Source organism: Exophiala bonariae, assembly GCF_035927105.1.
Source record: "Exophiala bonariae strain CCFEE 5792 chromosome Unknown scaffold_37, whole genome shotgun sequence".
NCBI lineage: Eukaryota > Fungi > Ascomycota > Eurotiomycetes > Chaetothyriales > Herpotrichiellaceae > Exophiala > Exophiala bonariae.
The window spans coordinates 322,025-341,436 of record NW_027042512.1 but is presented as its reverse complement, the minus strand read 5'-3'; the positions used below and the strand labels follow the sequence as shown (position 1 = coordinate 341,436).

Genomic DNA, 19,412 nt, shown 5'->3' with positions numbered 1-19,412 from the left:
AGCCTTCTGTACCACAGCAGCCTTCCGTCGGTATTTGCCAGTTTCATTGTTCCACAATATGTGGTAGACCATGGTGTGTGAGATTTCCCAGCCTTTGAAATTGAAATGGGGACTTATTGAGCATTCCAAACAGCCCCAATCATCTGGTTACACCCAGATGATGCTTTTATGCCGAGCGACATCTCGGAGCACCTCCGACATACGATGCCTTGGAATGGATTCAACCCAATTGAGGACCGTTCAGCTTTGGATTTACATAATCTCTCGTCATTGAATACATACGGAGCAGGAGTCTTCTTGACCTCAAACGATGTCGTCACAACAACCAGCCCCACCTGGATCCTAGGAGAGATCCCCGACACTACAGGTGCGTTACGAAACTCTACCGCGTGCGCTGTGGTGATGGTCGACCACAGTGATGTGGATGTGGATGTGGATGTCTTCTACTTTTACTTCTATTCCTTCAACGAGGGTGGAGATATCCTGCAAGTTGTACCACCATTGGAGAAGCTCTTGCCCGAGGCTAAGCCTGGTGACCACTATGGCAACCATGTCGGCGACTGGTAAGCTACCCTTCTTCTTGGTATTGAAGGATTCGACTGAGTGCGCATGACTCTTAGGGAACATAACATGATCCGCTTCAAGAATACTAAACCAACTGGTATATGGTACAGTCAGCACGCCTATGGGCAGGGTTGTGCATGGGAGGACGAAACATGCTTCTTCAAGGACGGCGACAGAGTATGTCAGCTTGTGACTATTATGCCCATCTCGCAGTACCAATACTGATCAATGCCAATAGCCGATAGTATACAGTGCCAAGGGGTCGCATGCGAACTATCCATTCCCGGGGAATCACATTCATGATGAAGCACTCATTGACCTTGCAGCAACAGGCCAGATCTGGGACCCCGTGAAGCCGGCATATTATTACAGATACGACCCTGACAGTAAAACTTTTGAAGCTGCAGACCCGTCCACTTCACCAACCGACTGGCTGTACTTCGATGGTCAATGGGGCGACAAGCAATACCCAGACTCCGATCCGCGACAGCAAACAGTACGCTACTTCGGCCTCAAGAAGTACAATGACGGACCTAATGGTCCTCAGTTCAAAAACCTTGTCCGAAAAGGGGTGATGCCAGACCATAAGCCAAGGGATCCGCTGATGAAGAAATTGGTGCGGTGGTATTTGTCGATGTATGGGTGTTGTCTCAAAGGATACAATCCCTGGGCTGTAATCGTTACAGTTGTGCTAGCACTGGCTCTTCTTGTTGGCCTGACCGTTTTCGCGGTGAGGAAACTCAGACCACGGGTATGGACCTGGGTCCAAAGAAAAGGATGGCTTGCCAGTCGCAAGCAACGCATATCTCGACTTGAGCAGGAAGATGTACAGTTGGGACTTCTTGAGCCTGAGAGAATAGAAGATGAAAGTAGATATCGATACCCCGAATAGATCGCTGTTTTACCATGAGAAGCTGCCTTTTTTGGAACAGCTCAGTTATTGATTGGGGTTATCTCAGTCCCTCGGACCAACTGTACAGCGCAACTTTACATTTCCAGGATTCCTCAATCTCAAAAGCAACAACATATCGCAGTCTTGTGAGGTGGCCATTGCACGCGTATGACCTTGGTCTAATGTTTCCCCCGGTTCAAGTACAACCGAAAGCCTGTGCTTCTGCAGCAGCGTCGCGAGAACAGCCACGAACTCGACCTGTGAGAATTTCAAGCCCGGACAGTTTTGAGGACCGTCCGACCAGGGAAGATATGTGCCTTGGCGTGGTGTGAGTATTTCTTCGTCGTCGCATGACTGTTCTGGCAATGTGGACGGCTTGACATGGGAAACTGATGGCCTGGTGATCCATCGTTGAGGCCGCCACTCTAAAGGCTCTTCCCAGTGGTCCGGCAGTGTTTGGATTGCTAACGGTCCAGGCGTAACGAAGGTGTTTGGTGGGATGGTTATCATCCTGTCACCAACAAGGATAGACTGAGGGTTCGAGTTTGTCCTTTTCGGAATCGCCATGATAGGTGGGAATAACCGGAGTGTCTCCAGCATCACCGCTCTACAGCGCTTCAACTTGGAGAAGACTTCAGAGTATGTCCATGACTCGATATCTCCATGGTGTTTGGTGATATTCATAAGTTCTTCCGAAAGCCATGCTTGGACCTGGGGGTGTGCAGACAGGAGTAGCATGCTAAAGGCTAGGGTGTTGGCTGTCGTATCATGACCTGCAAAATTGATCACGAAGATATTGCCATAGATTTCCTCCGTGGACAAAGTCTGATTGAGGCGTTTGCTAATAATTGTACTGGGCTCAGAGGACTGAGAATCATTGCTAGTCCCCCGAGAAGCACGCAAAAATCCAGTCATCAAGCCACCTTTTTCAATATTCCCCTGCTCGAATGATCGAGTCTCCTCCTGTAACATATCTATCATATACCTTTTGAAGTCGTTTGCTGCAATGCCAACTCTCTGCCAAGGCCTGGGAGCGAAGGGGAGCGAGAGTAAACGAGGTGGCACAAGCATGACAGTGAGAATATTATCGAGGACAATCTGCAATGCATCTCTGTATGAAGCCGTCCCAGTCTGACTGTCGACAGCGTCAGAACTGGCAAAATTGTAAGATCTCTTAAAGCCGGTGGCAGCCAGAACATTAAGAGACAGCATCCTCGTGTCTTTAGAGTAATCCATAATGCTCCCATCTTTGGCCTGCCAAGTGCCCAACATCTGTGTTGCCTGCTTGACTGACTCGGTCCAGACAAAGGTCATGGCTGACTCGTTAAAAGGGGCAGCGAGAACTTTTCGATGTCGTGGCCAATCGGTCCAACTCGCGGTCGAAATACAGGGGCCATAAATATCAAGTAATGCTAACACAATTTTGAGCCAGGGGGTTGTGTTGTAGGAGAAATTGCTTACTGTATAGTTCGCTAGGACGTATGAAGTCCGTCCTTCGCTTGTAAATCTCGCTGATAGCGTCCGGGTCTGCAATGGAGATCCAGATATTACGTGGAGTGACGATTGCCCAGATTGGGCCATAGCGTACATGAGACGCCGATTTATCTTTGAAGTTCCAACCCCTTCGTGAGTACAGAGCAAATGATCCCCAGTTGACTGGGAAAAGGTCAAGAAGTCGCCATGTTGGGTTCTCGAAGACGGACCACAGGATGTTCAGAGGGTCAATGGGGAGGCGAACCAAGGGAATACCCATTGGTTTGGCCCGCTGATAATTCAGCTCCATGGTGATGAGGCTCCATGATAGATAGCCTATGAGTACCGTGATGAATACTCGAAGAAAGGTAATCAACGATTGGCCTGACTTGAAATGGGCTTCCTCTTGTGAGAAATCCATAAGGTTTAAATAATCAAGAGAATACTCAGTATACTTCCATAAGCTCAGCTGCTGATGCGTGCACAGCAGAGGTATAATTCATGGCGTGAAAATGTGAATGTCCCAAATTTCTGCTTTCCGTATATCGAAGAAAGAAGTCTGGAAGTCACTGCGTCTGAGATATCTGAATCTGAGTTCATCAAGGTGATTGTAGGCCAACGGTCCGAAACCGAGAACGAAAGCGATCCAGATATTCAACCCTGTATTTAGTGCACAACTTCAAGGTCTCACCTTAGACACACTCTCTCGTCGCCATAGTGTCCAAGAGCCACTCGTGACTTCCGACGAGTGGTTCTCTGGTAGTATTCACCTTTAACATATTGAAAGTGTAGCGATTAAGGGGACTGAGAGACACGAAGGTCAAGTGGGTTTTATTGCGAAGAATAGGGGAAAGAGCACAAGTAGACAAATTGGTGAGACCAGATTTAATTCGGCTAGGGTACCTTGAACCTGTTCGTGGACGTTTTAACAAGAAGATGTGGGATGCCGGGTTGATTAGGTACCTTGGATACCTACCTAGGTGTCTATGTTAGGTATCTACCGAGTGCGAGGGCTGTACGGTGTACTTCGTAGTATTATTATGATGCAGAAAGCGTGCTATTGATGGGCTTCTCGACATGCAACTTAGGCGCCTGCCATTCGGTGATTGACCTCCGCCGGACTTGCGCATGGGTGCCCAGGGGGCCTCGGCCCCCCTCGTCCCTCCCAGCTCCCTACCTACTTCCTACCTAGGTACTCCCTATACATACTAACTAAATCAACACCCTTGATACCCTAAAACGTCAAAAGTAGTTCAGGACGCCGTTGTAAAGCCTAGCCCGCAGGCGGGTTCAGAGGCAGATACCGTAACTTGCTAGGCTGAGTGTGGTGCTCCGGAGTCTCTATCCCGATTCCCCAGCGCATTAACTCTTCGGTACCCACAAATGTCCCTAACCGTTTGAACCTGAAGCACGCGTTCTGAGTCTCTGACCCTCACCATTCCGCGTTCTGGTAACTACGAATTCCTCTTCGCAGTGCCACCCACTCTTCAGTGGTTGGCTAGTGTCTTTTGAGCCTCGTCAGGCCGCATCACCACTCCCACTTCCACTTGGACTTTGACACGACACCCCTCGAGCAACATAACACCAACTGACCGCCGCATTCGAACCTGTCATACCGGCGCACATGTCATCTTTATCCTCGATGCAACGCTTGATTTGCCGTTCAAGTACACACATATCCGAAAGGACCGCCGGGAGGCATGCAACCTGCCAGGAGTAAAGCAGAGCTCCAGCAACATAAATCCAAAGTACACCTCAATCAAATAAATTACGTCTGCGCTTTGGGCTGACTGCTGACCATCTTGAACAGCTTGCCAATTCATACAGCGAACTCCTCGAGTAAGCCTTTCCTTTCCTTCCATTGTCGCACGCGACCATCACTGATACTCGCGAAGACAATTTTCCTCCAAGGATCTCAAGGCGGTGGGAAATTACACGCTAGGCAAACTCATTGGAAAGGGCTCATTCGGCAAGGTCTATCTTGCCAGGCATAATCTGACAAATGGCGCAAAGGTGGGCATCGCATCCCCCAGCGACTTTTGGGCCATGGAATCCGCAGTATGCTCACCCAGAATAGGTGGTTCTCAAGGCTTCTAACAAGGACGATCCCAACCTCGCGCGCGAAATTCACCATCACCGACAATTCGTCCACCCCCATATTGCCCGTTTATATGAAGTTATAATAACCGAGTCTCTGGTCTGGCTAGTTTTGGAATATTGTCCTGGTATGTCTTCCAGTGTGGCAGGATGGAAGAGCACTACTAAGAGCATTCAGGGGATGAGTTGTACAATTATTTATGCAAGAATGGAGCCCTACCTGTCGACACAGTACAGAAGATTTTCACACAACTTGTTGGAGCGGTCGCATATATTCACTCAAAGTCTTGTGTCCATCGTGATCTCAAGCTAGAGAATGTCTTACTTGACAAGAACGAAAACGTCAAATTATGCGACTTTGGCTTCACCAGAGAATATGAGGGAAAGGCAAATTATCTGCAGACATTCTGCGGTACGGTATGTTACAGCGCACCAGAAATGCTCCGAGGTGAGAAGTATGCCGGCGAAAAGGTTGATGTCTGGAGCCTCGGAATCATCCTCTATGCGCTTTTGAAGGGCGAACTACCGTTCGACGAAGATGATGATGTGGCAACCAAAGCGAAGATATTGAAGGACGAGCCTCTCTGTCCAGACACCTTCCCAGAAGCAGCAAAGACTTTGATCTTGAAACTCCTGTCTAAGCGGCCGCTTTATCGCCCTACCCTCTCCGAAATTCTGGCCGACCCTTTTCTGTCCGAACACGCCCCACAACAACAGGCGGTCTTGAAACTTTCTCAACCTGCAGCCTTCACCACACAGCTAGAGAAAGAAACCCTTGAGCGAATGAAATCCGCCGGTGTGGATATCGACAAGGTCATCGAAAACGTTCTCTCTCAGTGTTGTGATGCTCTCGCAGGATGGTGGACATTATTGTTGGAGAAAGAAACACGAAAACATGCCCGAAAGGAACGAAAGCGGAAAGAAAGGGAAGCCGAGATGAAGCTACTCCGACGTCTGAGTGGTGCTAGTAGCCGACTCGAAAGGATAGCACCCACATTAGAGGAGGTTGACGAGGAGGGTTCGCCGGGGTTCGTACCACCACGACGGAGCGGAAGCGGAAGTCGTGGCCGAACACAGAGAAGGAGTACTCCTCAGATACTGGTTAGCGATCTTCCACAACTTCCAGAAGGCGATGTCGTTCAATCCCCGACCACCGAAATTCCTCCACAGCCTATTGACAAAGACTCTTTACGCTCAAATAGTGGATCACGACCCGCTCTACCTCCCAAAGAACGAAACCGCCGCAGCAGTACACTACAGATAGTGGCAACCAACCCTGATCTCTTAGGCTCGCTCAATGGTGTGAACAAGAGGAGGGGTGGGAAACTTCGTAATCGACAATTCCTTAGCCAACTCACTGCAATCAAGCATTGGTTCGTCGAGTCCACGAAGCGTGCCCGATCTCCTGGTGGCGCCAAGTTGGAAAAGTCCCCGAATGGATCTTCAAGCCTTTTACATGTAAATCAAACATTTCGCCGACCAGGGAGCAATACCAGAGGACTCAGTGACATTACAAACCGGTCTTCTATAGGTTCGGCACTTACACCGGTAACATCGAATTCGAACCATTTAGCGTCCATGACCACACCGGGAGGAGGTCCTCGAATTGACACTGCGCGTTCCAGGCAGCGTAACTCGCTTTCACCCTCACCTGTCACCCCCCGTTCATCATATCGGCGCAGCTCAACAGGCCTCCGTGGTCGAAAATCTACATCATCTTCGGTCTCTTCAGTCCGAAGCATTCCCCGACACGCGTCACATAGTAAAGCGTCTTCTCAAAGCTCTAACAGCATAGACACCATAAACAGTCCCAGGACGAGGAGCACTGCGCACTCTCCACATTCTTCAATCAAAGTTCTTCCCGCGACACCAACTGCAAATCTGTTTTCTTCCAACGCTCGATCAGCGAGGACTCAACGTGCGGATGGAACACCTCAACCACGACCTCTCTCAGGAACATACGATGACGGCTCTCGCCTCTCTACAACGCCCCAGGCTGGTCAATTTGGATCTGGTGTCATGTTCGCCCGAAGGAAAAAGTCACCCTTCAAGGGCCCCATGCTGAATCCCGCGTTCTTCACCGCCTCAACCATCCCTGCTGCATTCGGCAGTCCAGCGATAGTCAATAGCAGAGTCCGGGAAAGCTCGGACGGGCATCTGAATCTCGGCTTAAAAGGCTTCATGAACGGCCATAGACGACAAAATAGTGGGAAACGGAAAAGTCAAATCATTGAAGAGGAGGAAGAGGATGAATTTGGGAGTAGCCGACCTCGCATCGGTGAAGACGACGAGCAAGAAGATGAGATTGAAGAAGTTGACGCATTCGCCGCCGTCCAGCTGGGGAGAGGCGAGCGGGTACAGAGTATTACGATTTTGAACGATTCGGCCGATGAAGATGACGCGACTGTGACGGGAAGTCCCAGGGAGAAGAAAAAGAACAACTCGGCATGAACAAACATCGCGGACCATTGGCAAGAACCCCTTTTCGTATGAGATTATTGCTAAGACATCTTCGTCGCGCTCTTGTTGGATGACGATACCCTGTGCAGCGAGACGGCACTCCGAAAGGGGAACTGCCATCTGAGGAGGAACGAGCAGCTCTTTTCCTCTTCTTCCACCACCAGCCGCAAAAACATGCCAGCATTTCTTCCTCTTGTTTCTCCATCATCTTCATCTTCATCTTCATCTTCCTACTTTTTTCTTCTTCTTCCAATGTACTTATGGGATAATTTCATGTATGATACGACACGGATACCGAATGTGGAAGATGCAAAATCACCACCAATAGAATAATATTCTTCACGTCTTTTTGTTTTTACACATCTACTTTATTAAGTATATTCATCATCCAACCAGACGTAGTCACTAATCAGGCGTCGCGAGCCGCTGACCGCCGATTCTTCAAAGCGATTCAATTCAAGGGCCTGTCTCAGTCTGCCGCCTGGTGCTCGTCGGGGCACGACACTGACGAATGCGAAGCGTCGTTCCTCCGGCGGCAGATCAGGCAAGCGCTCGGTGACTGATGCTGGGCCTGGTGACGTGGCGGGTCGAGCTTGTCCTTCTCCCTCCTCGAGCGAGATGATCTTGGCGACGACGCGCTCCGGTTCCACCAACGCCCACTCGTTTCCCTGAGCAGGAGCCAGAGGCATGAGTCTCTGCGCTTCCCTCCTCAGTCGTGGTTCGCGGCATTTCATCGCGCAGAAGTATAATGGTGGAAGCGCTCCCGGGCCAACGCTGGCTAGGAGACGGATCCGGGTCAAGTTGGACGTGTGTCTGAGATAGTTCTGTGCATGCTGGACGATCGTGGCGAAGCGTTCCATGTGCTCGTCAAATGGAGTTTGGCGCGTGCTGGTGCAGGTGGCTAGGTAGATGTAACAGACGGCCCAGTACATCAAGAGGTAGGATAGCATCCAGTCGATTTCTGGATCGTGTGGTGAAGTGGTAATATTGATTGTTAAGGCTTTCCACCGCATTAGTCTTTCCATCAGCGATACGCGGTCAGATGTAAATGTCTTCTTTAGTGGGTGACTGTCGGCAATATGGGGCATGAAGTCCGCGAGTCGTATTACTTCGTACGAGTCATTCACCAAGAGGTAGAATTGGGATCTGGCTTCTGCAAGCGCCGGTGATCGAGATAGTGTCTTGTTCAGGCTCTGGCTGGTCCCCTCGTCAGGGGGCCATTGCAGCGGAAGAGCGCAGCCCAATGTGGCCGTCAATACGGCCTTCCGCAATACGAAAGGTGTGACCACCTGATGGACCGCCAGGCTTGAAGTTGAGTCTTTAGCGGGATTGTCGATGAAGAGGTTTTCGATCGATATGGCGCAACATCTTTTCAGCAGTTGAATACCGGTATTTACGTTCCATTGCTGGAACTCGACCGACGAGAATAGTATATAGCTCAGGGTGATGATGGAGCTGTTCACCTGACCGCGCGCTGCTAGTTGTCGCAGACTCGATATGGCTCGGTTGTAGAGCCTCAGTGCCTGCTGATGGTGTCGATTGGGGATTTCGAAAGGGTTTGGGGGTGAGTCGGATGCAGTCGACGAAGGCGTGTGCGTGTGCTGGGCGTGTTCGACTAATGAACTCAAGCAGACAACAGAATCCCAGACAAAATTGTAGGTCTGTGCGAGTTGTGGAACCAGTTCTGTCCAGAATCTATCGTCCACTGCACCTGCGAAAAGCGGTGCTGCGAAATTGGTGAAGAAATGGAAATTACGGCGTTCAGCCTCGGCATGTGGTGGCGTTCCGACTGAGAATACGAGCCTTCTTGATGGAGTGTTCGACGAGCTCGACGGACTATCTTGGTGACTATTGATGAAATGGATCTCGTTAATCACAGGGCCTTCACACTTGCGGCCGGTCTGTGTGCACCTCCGACAATGTGGAATCGTTTCGTCACATTTCACTCTTCGAATCCTGCTCAAAGATAGAGGTAAGTAAACATGCAAAGGATTTTGTTCGCCGACCAATCCTCACTTGCAGGTCAAGCACCCGTTTTTGGACTTGTGATGACCGGCGCGCCGTGGTCGTTTGTGGCTCTCCATGTGGAGCATTGTAATTGACCTCAGGCGAACATATGGTCGGGTTCGGCATGGAAGAGGTGAGTATAGCTCCCTGTATCAATGGCTCATCCGTCGTACGCTCTGGTGATCCTTTCCACGTGCTTTGCGTACGAAGATAGGGGCGGGGTCATCAGACTTTGCTCAGATTACTCGTATCGTGGCAGGCTTTGGCACCCCTTGAGATACGACCAGTGCGCAGGTCGATTTTGGGCCGAGACACCGTGAACGTTGATCACCATAGGGAACTCGTTTTGGGATGATGTGATGGGAGAGGTATCCGGAGTATTCACAGCAGCAGGAAGTACGTCGGTAACAACCAGTGAGGCCGGATAGGAATGCACAGCCTTGCAGTGGCGATGACGTAGTGCCAGCCTCTTTCGGATTAGTGGCTTTACACGATCGAGATTGGAAATGTTATCCGGACACTCCTCGGGCTTTGAATGGCAGAGTCGGCTGCTCTCATCTTATGCCTGTTCAAATTAGGGTACACAACAGATATGTCGGTCCAGTCGGTTACGAATGAACGTTCACTCCGGTGTCAGATCATTGCCCATGCCTGCCTGTCTGTCTAGGTACAATGATACGATCTCGGTGAGGTGAGCGACAAGTTCTCCAGATCTCTGATTGCTTAGGCATCGTGAATGCAGCGCAAAGCACCGCTGCAAGATGTGATATACAACTTACTTGCTCGCTCGGACCTTCCTTTGCACTTCAATCCATGCCCAATGAGCAGTTGGTGCATAATTTATCCACATATGCTGCCTCTTAGTGCCCAGGAACGAAGACCGCACGAGTACGGTCGCTGAACTGGTTAGTTACCAGGTACTCGTACGTGAAATGGTTTGCAAAACTTTGGTCTTAATGCCCGAACCGCAAGGGTCTGATTTGCAGACCGAGCTTGAAAATGATCGACAATGACGCTGTGGATGATCTTCACACCTTCAGGAAGTATTTTCCGGCCCCTCAAGCGCGACATCTGGATGGCGCGACGGAGGTCATATCAACTCCCCAACGTGCAGTACAGAATACTGATCTCTCATAGGTCTTCATTTGACTCTGTATCCAACTCTGAGGGCCTCCCTACCTCTGCAGGAACATTGCTCTGGTGAAAGAGCACAAAGTGTGCTGCATATCTGTACAACCAGATCACCAGGCATTAGTCTGTGACTGGTAGACCCCGCCACAATGGCAGTCACGATATTTTTTTGGCTTCATGTGATCGACAAACCTGCAGAGCTTTCAATGACAACATTTGACTACAAATATAGGCACAAGTATTGCTCCTGGCGTAGTCTGGATCCGACTATTCATGCTCCATTGAGCAACGTCAATGCTTATCTGCCACCGACTCAATCATTTCACATATAATGAACATATCAGCTAATGTGGTCAACAAACCACTTCTAGCGCCTCGCCCTGCTCCCTCCGATACCCAAAGAACAGAGGTAGTGGTGCCCAGACAAGCTCCGCGTCGGAATGTCACCTCTGCGTGTACAGCTTGCAAAGCAAAACGAAAGAAGTGCGATGGTAACCAGCCATGTTCATCGTGCGCTCGCCTGGAAGTTCACTGTCTGTACGACATAAGGCATGATGGCCGTCGAGACCTTAAGAAGAAGCTTGTGGCGTTTGAGAGAGATAGCCAATCTCTTCACAAGGTCTTGGACTTGATAAGAAATGCCAACGAAAAAGATGCCGCCTCTTTCTTCATTTCAATGCGAAAAGCTTCCTCAATTGAGGAGCTAGAAACTATTATCCAAGAGCAGCCAGAAATAGAGTTGGATACGAGTATAATCAGCGGAGGCTTTAAGGGAAACAGAAACAAGCCTGTTATCCCAACATCCATCATAGGATCTACCACGCCGAGCACGAATTCAATTCCCTCAGTCCCGCCGAAATCGGATTACAGCACAGCGGATAATTATGCATCCAGTGGTTTGAGTGTTACAGCTTCGCCTTTCTTAGACCCATCATTAAAGACTGAGCAATCGCTGGCTTCGAGTAACGTGCTCGCTACCACGGATCATTCAAAGCACGCCCAGAAGGCGTCTTTGGTTCATAGGCGCCGGTCTCAAAGTTCTGAGGCGAGTGATGTCGTTGATAGCAGAAGTACATCACAGCAAGGCTCTCCAAACGTCTCTAGCTACGGATATCAGTATGTTGACAGACATCTCTTCCCCTTCCATGCGCTATCCGGAGGCTATTCCAAGCACCTCATCCATGAAAGTCAATCCTGGCATCCTGCCTTAAAGTACAACTCAGACTTTTTCACCTGTCCACCACCATCTTATTCACTGGGCGGTAGATGGGCCCCTTTGGGAACACTCAGGATTGGGGATTGGCCCCTAACGCTTGAAGAACAGCAATTGGAACTCTTCCGTAAGCCGGAATGGTCGATCTATCCATTGGTTTTCGATGATGGTTCGACGCTATGTCGGAAGACCACGAGCTTCTTAACAGCTGCCCGCATTTTGATCGAACAGGGCACCTCGGTCGATACCATTATTGGAGATGAACAACCACAGGTCGACTGCTTCTTTGCCCCACGGCGCCTGACGTCTCTCGGAGGGATTAGCGTCAGCCATTGGGCGTGCTCGTTATTCTCGTCCTTTGAGGACCTAGAACGTCCCTTCGTGCTGATATGGATCCTTCTAGTCTATCGATTAATGAGGGTAAGATATGCCCTCACACCCCATCCAGCCTTACCATGTCCAAGCCACAAACTAACCAACTTTCGCACCGTAAATAGTGGATGATATGTCCCTCCGCAGAAACCTACGCCAGTCTCTTACCCTACCAACGACCAACACTAGTCCAACGCACCATCCCACACAGCGTCGTGGTCGATCTGCTCCACCTCCCGGACCTGCGCGACGCTGTCTGTCGACGACCGCGAGACTTCCTCAGCTCCGCGCATGGCATCTCCCTCAATTGGCCGAAACCTCTGAATCAAGCCGTCGAGGTGCACCCGACCAACGGATCGCTTTACCTCACCGAGGAGTTTAAATTGCACGGCTCCGACCTCAATAACTGGACGTACAGCACCGACTTCCTCCTGGTGTTTCCGGAACTTCAGGGGAAAGTGCGTGTGCGGGATCCGTGATTCGGCATTCAAGTTTTCACCTGGGGCTGGGATGGATTCATGTTGCCTGGATGATTTGCTTTGCTGCCCTTCGGATTACCCTCGGGCGTATCTCACCATGTTATCAACAGCCGGACAGCTCTGAGTAGCGGTCGACTTGAAAGGTTTAAGTGCTATATACCAGCTCCTCTGATAGGTCACGGAACTCACTGGCTCTGACTTTGCATGGGATCATGGGAGATTGAGCACTCACAGTAGTAATGGATATGGCCATGTTCATACTTGTCTCAGTATGCTAGGACGATGATAGACGCGTGGGTATCTCGGCTAAATGTATAATCGGAATGTTCACAGCAGGATTTTGAGAGCTTGAAGGGGGAACATAACAGTCATCTCAAATGCCCAGGATGGACCAATTAAGCTTTAAATTTATTCGAGTTAAGTTCACTGTCAAGCGAAGCATAGAGATCTTCAAGCTCGGTCCGCTCTAATCAAGATGCTGGAATGCACAAGTATCATCCCTCGACCACTGACTCGGCAGCCCACCGCGACGATGAGCCCAAGGACATGGCATCCTGGGACTTTCCGAGACGAATGTACGTCCCATTCCAACCAGCCCATCCCCAGCCCCTATCTGGTCCTCCCCATGATGTCCAGTGTAGCTCTCTTTATGGTAAATAACAGCCGTGGATGTATCCTTTTTGTATGTAGTGACCCGTCCCAGAACCCAGAAAAAAACTTTATGAGACAGACTTCTTTGCCGCATCGACGGCTTGAGCGGCCTTGTCCTTGGCCTGGTCGGCTATTGAACCTGCTGATTCCTCCAGCTTCGCCTTCTCGGCGCGCAGGAGGGCCCATCTATCGGCGCCGCCACGACTAGATCGTCATGTTAGTCAACTGTAAATCTTTCTTCGAATGTGAACTAGGTAGTGGGAGGCTGGTCCGGATGAGGAGGAGCACGGCGTGAGAATAGATGTTGAGAAATCCTTGAATGATTGGTTACTTACTACCAGTAGTCGTACCACCGATAACCCTGCGTTAATTGTGCGTTCATATTGACAAAGTGGCAGGCGAAGAGAAGGTAGTTCTTGGGTTGAACGGCCATGGCATATCGCATGAATGTGGCAGAGTATAGGGTCAAGGCCGCGGTGAATGGGCCGGATATACTGGAGAGCAAGAAGTCATATAGTCAGCCTGGGGTTCCAAAACTGTCAGGAATGGCAATGAGAGGCAAGTATTTTGCGCTTCTTCACATGTTCTCATAGCTCCCCTGTTCTTATTTATGGGAATGCTTTTTACACATACATTTCAGGATCTTTCTGCGTGTCTAAGACGGCGGCAACGGGGATACCGAAGTTCGAGGCCGGGCCCCAGAAATCTGTTTGGTTGAGTCACAGGTCAGAATTTCGTGAGGTCTGTTTGGAAAAGAGAGGAGAGATGTCGCAGTTGCGCAACGTCAGGAGCAGTTGAGAGAGAGAACAAAGAGTCTATCTCTTGCATTTAAGAGCGACGAAGGACTGTGGGACGACGTACGAGTTGAACAGAGATAGTCTGAGACTGGATTCGAGCGAATCTTCGCGTTGATTGCCTTTATCGCTGCAGCCATGGTGATGGGCCAGAAAGAAAACCGGGGAACAAGTGGACGATTAGGAATGAGGTATCAGCAGTGCCTTGCAGCTACTCGCAGCTACTATGGCGATGACGGCGAGGGATGATTGAAGTGAAGATAGCTAACAAATGATTGAGCTGGTGTGTTTCCTCTGGGTAAGGAAATGGGGGAGACGAACTGCTCTGCTGGTTGGTTACTCATGGCTCAATTCGGTTTTTAGGAGCCCGGCAAATCTCCGTCCGGGTCACGTGCCTCACTGCTTGCTGCTGCTTTTATACCAAGACCGAATCCCGGCTGGCGAACATCCCCGCGTTTTCTGCCTCCATTTCCACTTCTGGGAGAATGTTCTGCCGATATAACTGCGACAGATACCGAGTAACTGATATGGAGCTCACGCATCGCTTATCTGTACTTGGGTAGGTACTCGAGTATAGCCGTTCTAGTGCTTGCTGTTTTATGCCATATCTAATGATGATTATCATATTACCATATACTCAATCATGGAAGGTAGTTCATGGTATTCCCTATCCTAATCAATCATCCCTTTTGGCATAGTATTTGCCCTTCCCAAGGGTCCTCCCCTGCCAGGAGCGCTGTAATGAACAAGCAAAACGTTACTGACCAGCCCTACTCAATCACTTCTGGCTGAGCACCTGAGCATGGAACCGAATTTGAAAGCAAAGGTCATCGACGGCTCGCAGATCGATATTTTCTGTTGTGTTCGATTTGAGTTGATCGAGCGCAGCCTGCAACGTCGTAAGGAAGGTTGGGTCCGCCTGTTCACTCGATTCCTGATTGCTGTTGCTGGTAGCTACAACTGGCACTGAAGTCGCGTCGTCAAGTTCTTGAATGGCGTTTTCTGTGGACTCTTCCTCGGTCGGCATCAGTTCCATATCAACTATGACCAGCTCTCCGCTCTCGACGTGTTCCGTGAGACCAGCATCTACCCCCAGTGTGTCAAAGTCGCTGTTCTCGGTCTTCAAAGCTGAAGGTCTGGGAACTATCACAGCTGCTACGATTTGAGGAGTCTGTCGACAGTCTGCAGATTGGAGACCACGCCCACGCTTTCTTGGGCGTCCACGTCCACGTCTTTGTGTTGGAGTCGACTCGGATGTGCAAGACCGTCGTTCTGACACAGGATTCTCTGGCATAATGTTCCTATCACTGGGTGATGAGATAACCTCGATAGTGTCCAGGAGCTCATTTTGGCTAGACGAATACCCTTCCCCTGAAGCTTGCGAGGATAACTGTGAGGTCGATTTTATGCGACGTTTTCTGGCTGGCTTGCCGGAATTACCAGCCTTGCGTTTGCGAAAGTTGTGTGTGGTATTATTGGAACATTCCTGATCACAACCATCATTGGAGCTGCTTGTCGGCGCAGTCTCGAATGCTTGTTCCAGAAGTGAACTTCCAGTAGACTCGTAAATATGACGATCAAGGTCCTGTGACAACTGTGAGGCGCTAAGCACATCGTTCTCGTCGCTGTCGCTTCTTGATGTCGCCACAGGACTTGTTCGCTCATTAATGATTATTTCTTTGGTGACAATCACTGCCATCGAACCAACCACATTCGAATCCTCCTCGGTTTCTCCATCCTCTGCATCGGCTTCTGCCAAATCACGCTCTGGTCCAGGAGTCAATGTTGCAATGGCTTCCTGGAGTGGGGTGTCGACAACTGAAGGTGTTGGGACCGCGTCGACGGCGGCATCCATCTCATCGTCGTTCTGGTCTAGTGCATCCGATGCAGGCATTCCAATCTCGAGGATCATCTGGCTATCATCGACAGGCCCTTGCGGAGGAGAGGAGAGGTTTTCAAGGCCTGTTCGGCCCTTGGTGTCGCCATCGTGCACAGAAGGCGGTGACGACGGAACCTCAATGTCCATTACATGGTTGGTATAATGTCGAGCACGTGGGGTAGGTGAAGCTTGGATCTCTCGTTCTCCATGGTCTTGGTTTGTTGGCAGGGTGGGTGTAGATGGGCACTCTCCCAGTGACGCAGCTTTACGGGCAAATTCGCAGTCACCATGGTGCTGTGACTTGCTCTGAGGATGTGGACTGGATCTTAGATCTGGGAATACAACCGCTGGCTCTGATCGCTGTCTGTCACGAACGTCTTTCTGGTGCACTGTCAGGTATTGTGACTCAAGCCCGAGTACTGATGTAGGTGATGATTCGATGGGCACAAAGAGTACTTGTGAGTCATCATGTCTCGGCGTCGGCTCGGAAATGGATTTGACTTGTCCTGGACTTGAAGGAATGTAGGTTTGGTGATCGTCTGAATAGATCCGGTTATTCGTAAGAGCTTGACTTCCCAACTCCGGAGATGCAACGCCGAGGCCATTCGGCGGTGGTTGATATGTGCGAGCGCTACGGTGTGAAGGTGGTGATGGGGTTTCGGCGTATTCTAAGGGTGACGAAACATCCAAAAGGTGTTGACTCGTTTGCTGCTCTGGCATGCCAGGATAATAAACATCGGTGAGCTTATGAAGCTCCGATAGAGCTTGTCTCAAGCCAGTACCAAGCGTAATAGTTTCCTGATGTGCAAATGTCGAATTCCACATCACAATGGCCTGATTGACCAATACCGTAGAGCTGCCCGTGAACAAAGAGGAGAAAACATCATCCATTGCCTCAACATCGTTGCATGGAAGCTTCCCTAATGCAGTGGTAATACTTCTACCAAAGGTTTCGTAGAGCTGGTCTGATTCGATGATGGACTTTTGTTGTAGTACCTCATAGCCAGTCTTCAACATCAGTGCGAGGGGCTTCTGAAGCCTGCTGATTGTTGCTCGTAGAAGCTCTGGCGATGTAGTCTGCAGCAGCAGGTCAAGCGTCTTGAAGTCTTCCATCAAGTTGCATACGCTTTCCTCTGAAATATCTTTGATGATAGACTCACACATAAAGTCTAAACACTTCTCGTATTGAGGCCGTAGTGACTGCATGGAGATCCGGTTGTTCGAGGGGTGTAGACGAGCTTCTCCATTGTCGTGTTGCTGAGACATCTCTGCAATGATCGCACCCGTTACCTCAGAGAATATGAATGGTAAACGAAGTGAATGGCCGTTTGTTTCCAGTGTCATTGACAAGATGTGCTGGCCCAGCTCCATGACAGACATTCGTGTCATCTGCTTAATCTGAGCTGCGACTTGCACATCGACTTCACTGCTACCTTGAGCAGCTTCATGCCATATGCGCTCGAGGAATTCAAGAACGGTATTTGCAGCATGCTTCGTTTCTGCTGACGGCTTGATCTCCTTGCTGCCTGCATCCTTCAGAGCCCGGAGGAAATGCGTCCATGCCACTGCAATGTATGCTTTGTCCGATTGACCTGAGGCTCCCCAAGAGCTGTACCGCAGCAAGATCTGAAACATGTCCACGATTGCCGAACACTTTGCCCTGACCCATTTGCAATCAAGGGTAGGAATTTCTTCTGGCTCGATCATGCGAGAGTCTTGTAGAGAGCGATTTTCGTTCCAAACTTTCGGCCCCTGACTCGAATTCCACAGAAGAGCAATGAAAATCCTACAAGCAATATCGGAGTTTGCAGAATTTCTCTCGAAGAATGAGCTTCTCATAACTTTGACGATATACTCATTCCAAATTCGGGTATATTGCTTGTGGGTGGAGGCAGGCCGGAAGGCGTAGTAAAGCAAGTTGCAATAACTCCCCACAGCGGTCATTCTGGATCCTTTGACTGTCTTGTCTGCTGTTGGCCTCTCTAGCTGAATGGTGACAGGTTTTGCCAGCATGGCTAGAAGTGTGTCCGAAGCTTCATGTGGTCTAGCGACATATACCAATCGGTTCCAAGCCAAGTTCGATTGCTGTCTAACGAGTGGGTCGCTGCCATTGAAGCATTTCTGAATTACCTTGAGCCATATCTTGAGATCTGCCCAACTGTCGATACGTGTGTCCATGCTGTTACTAAGTAGAACTATTGTTGACCAGATTTGAGGGACCTGTGACATGTCGTCTTTGGACGCAACCATTTTCTCAAGCCTTCGGCAGATGGCCGCGCCAAAGGACACATTGTTCTCAAGTTCACGCTCTAACACATTTCTGGTGGGGCCAGATATCGATGGGGACGAGGGAAAGGCTGCGCACACTTGAACTCCAAAGTCAATCGCCTTGACTCTGACTTCTTTGCAGCTGTTTGTCATTCCAGTCAAAAGCTCCTCAATCCACAGGTTCGCTTTTGCTTTCATGGTCAACTTAGACTGCTCGAGGAGCTTCTTATAGACCAAGATTCTTTCCAGCGTCACACCGATGCCTTTGATGTGCTCTGAGAGAGCCTTGAGAGACTCCAACAGGCGCAGAACCCTATTATTGGAAGTAAGCAGAATAGGTCGGAAATTTTGAGTGGCAAGGAGGTGCAGGTAATGAATGATGACGCTTTTTGGTGCAGTGTGCTCAGAGATGATTGAAATAGAGCGGTCGAGGATGAACGTGCGATATTCGTCGTTCAGAAAGGAAGAGTATTCGGGATTCCAGACGAATATCACAAGCACCTTCAATGCTTGGGTGATCAGACTTGTGTCTGCAATTTCGTCCATTGGTCTTAACAGGTCTCGCTTGATATACCTGAGGATCGCTGAGACCTTGCTCTTGAGAACTGCTTCGTCAGGGATATCGTCATATTGCCTGATCACCTTCGCAAGTATTTGGTATGCATCTACTGATATAGTCCGCTCATCACTTGCTAGCTGCTGTACAATACTCTCCATCATCGCGCTCATTGAAAGTTCCTCTTCTGGTACAACCGCGGGGTTGGGAAGGGAGAGTCCATCGAATGCTGTTGTCTTCAGGATTGATTTTAGAGACGGTTGGCATTCGGAAGAGGGAGGTAGCGGCTTCACAGTCGACGTGGTTGAAGGTGAGCGGCTCGGCAGGGTGGGAGTTGGACCGTTCGTCCATGGAGAGAACTCGACGCGTTTCCGTCCACCGTTGCTCGAAGAGCCCGGGAAGGACGCTGGTGACTCCGGCGTGCTCGTGAAGTTCATTACTGATGGTTTGGAGAGGAGCAGCTTCCTTCGCGAGGACGTTGACGGTGGACTTGGGGGAAGGGTTTCGAAAATCGACATGATGACCCGGTGATCAAGACGAGAGAGATGTCCTGATGAGGAGGACTGCCTCTCACAA

General features: G+C 49.9%; 7 protein-coding genes across 7 annotated transcripts; 3 read left to right on the top strand and 4 right to left on the bottom strand.

Annotated features, from left to right (window-relative positions):
• Positions 1–204: 204 nt before the first annotated feature.
• LTR84_009336 (uncharacterized protein) lies at positions 205–1,456 on the top strand (the record flags this gene model as incomplete). Its single annotated transcript, XM_064852876.1, has 3 exons — positions 205–563; positions 621–741; positions 803–1,456. The coding sequence occupies 3 exons, from the start codon at positions 205–207 to the stop codon at positions 1,454–1,456; spliced, it is 1,134 nt and encodes a 377-aa protein (XP_064701101.1).
• A 63-nt stretch (positions 1,457–1,519) lies between these two features.
• LTR84_009335 (uncharacterized protein) lies at positions 1,520–3,209 on the bottom strand (the record flags this gene model as incomplete). The annotated part of the gene is made up of 2 exons (XM_064852875.1): positions 1,520–2,868; positions 2,918–3,209. The coding sequence occupies 2 exons, from the start codon at positions 3,207–3,209 to the stop codon at positions 1,520–1,522; spliced, it is 1,641 nt and encodes a 546-aa protein (XP_064701100.1).
• Positions 3,210–4,629: 1,420 nt separating this feature from the next.
• LTR84_009334 (uncharacterized protein) lies at positions 4,630–7,477 on the top strand (the record flags this gene model as incomplete). Its single annotated transcript, XM_064852874.1, has 5 exons — positions 4,630–4,677; positions 4,740–4,768; positions 4,825–4,942; positions 5,007–5,154; positions 5,205–7,477. The coding sequence occupies 5 exons, from the start codon at positions 4,630–4,632 to the stop codon at positions 7,475–7,477; spliced, it is 2,616 nt and encodes an 871-aa protein (XP_064701099.1).
• Positions 7,478–7,857: 380 nt separating this feature from the next.
• Positions 7,858–9,619, bottom strand: LTR84_009333 (uncharacterized protein; the record flags this gene model as incomplete). Its single annotated transcript, XM_064852873.1, has 2 exons — positions 7,858–9,387; positions 9,503–9,619. 2 exons carry the CDS (start codon positions 9,617–9,619, stop codon positions 7,858–7,860), a joined length of 1,647 nt encoding a protein of 548 aa, XP_064701098.1.
• Positions 9,620–10,955: 1,336 nt separating this feature from the next.
• LTR84_009332 (uncharacterized protein) lies at positions 10,956–12,688 on the top strand (the record flags this gene model as incomplete). The annotated part of the gene is made up of 2 exons (XM_064852872.1): positions 10,956–12,257; positions 12,335–12,688. 2 exons carry the CDS (start codon positions 10,956–10,958, stop codon positions 12,686–12,688), a joined length of 1,656 nt encoding a protein of 551 aa, XP_064701097.1.
• A 719-nt stretch (positions 12,689–13,407) lies between these two features.
• LTR84_009331 (uncharacterized protein) lies at positions 13,408–14,273 on the bottom strand (the record flags this gene model as incomplete). The annotated part of the gene is made up of 4 exons (XM_064852871.1): positions 13,408–13,543; positions 13,675–13,833; positions 13,973–14,045; positions 14,201–14,273. 4 exons carry the CDS (start codon positions 14,271–14,273, stop codon positions 13,408–13,410), a joined length of 441 nt encoding a protein of 146 aa, XP_064701096.1.
• Positions 14,274–14,911: 638 nt separating this feature from the next.
• Positions 14,912–19,273, bottom strand: LTR84_009330 (uncharacterized protein; the record flags this gene model as incomplete). Its single annotated transcript, XM_064852870.1, has 1 exon — positions 14,912–19,273. The coding sequence occupies one exon, from the start codon at positions 19,271–19,273 to the stop codon at positions 14,912–14,914; it is 4,362 nt and encodes a 1,453-aa protein (XP_064701095.1).
• Between the last annotated feature and the right edge of the window lie 139 nt (positions 19,274–19,412).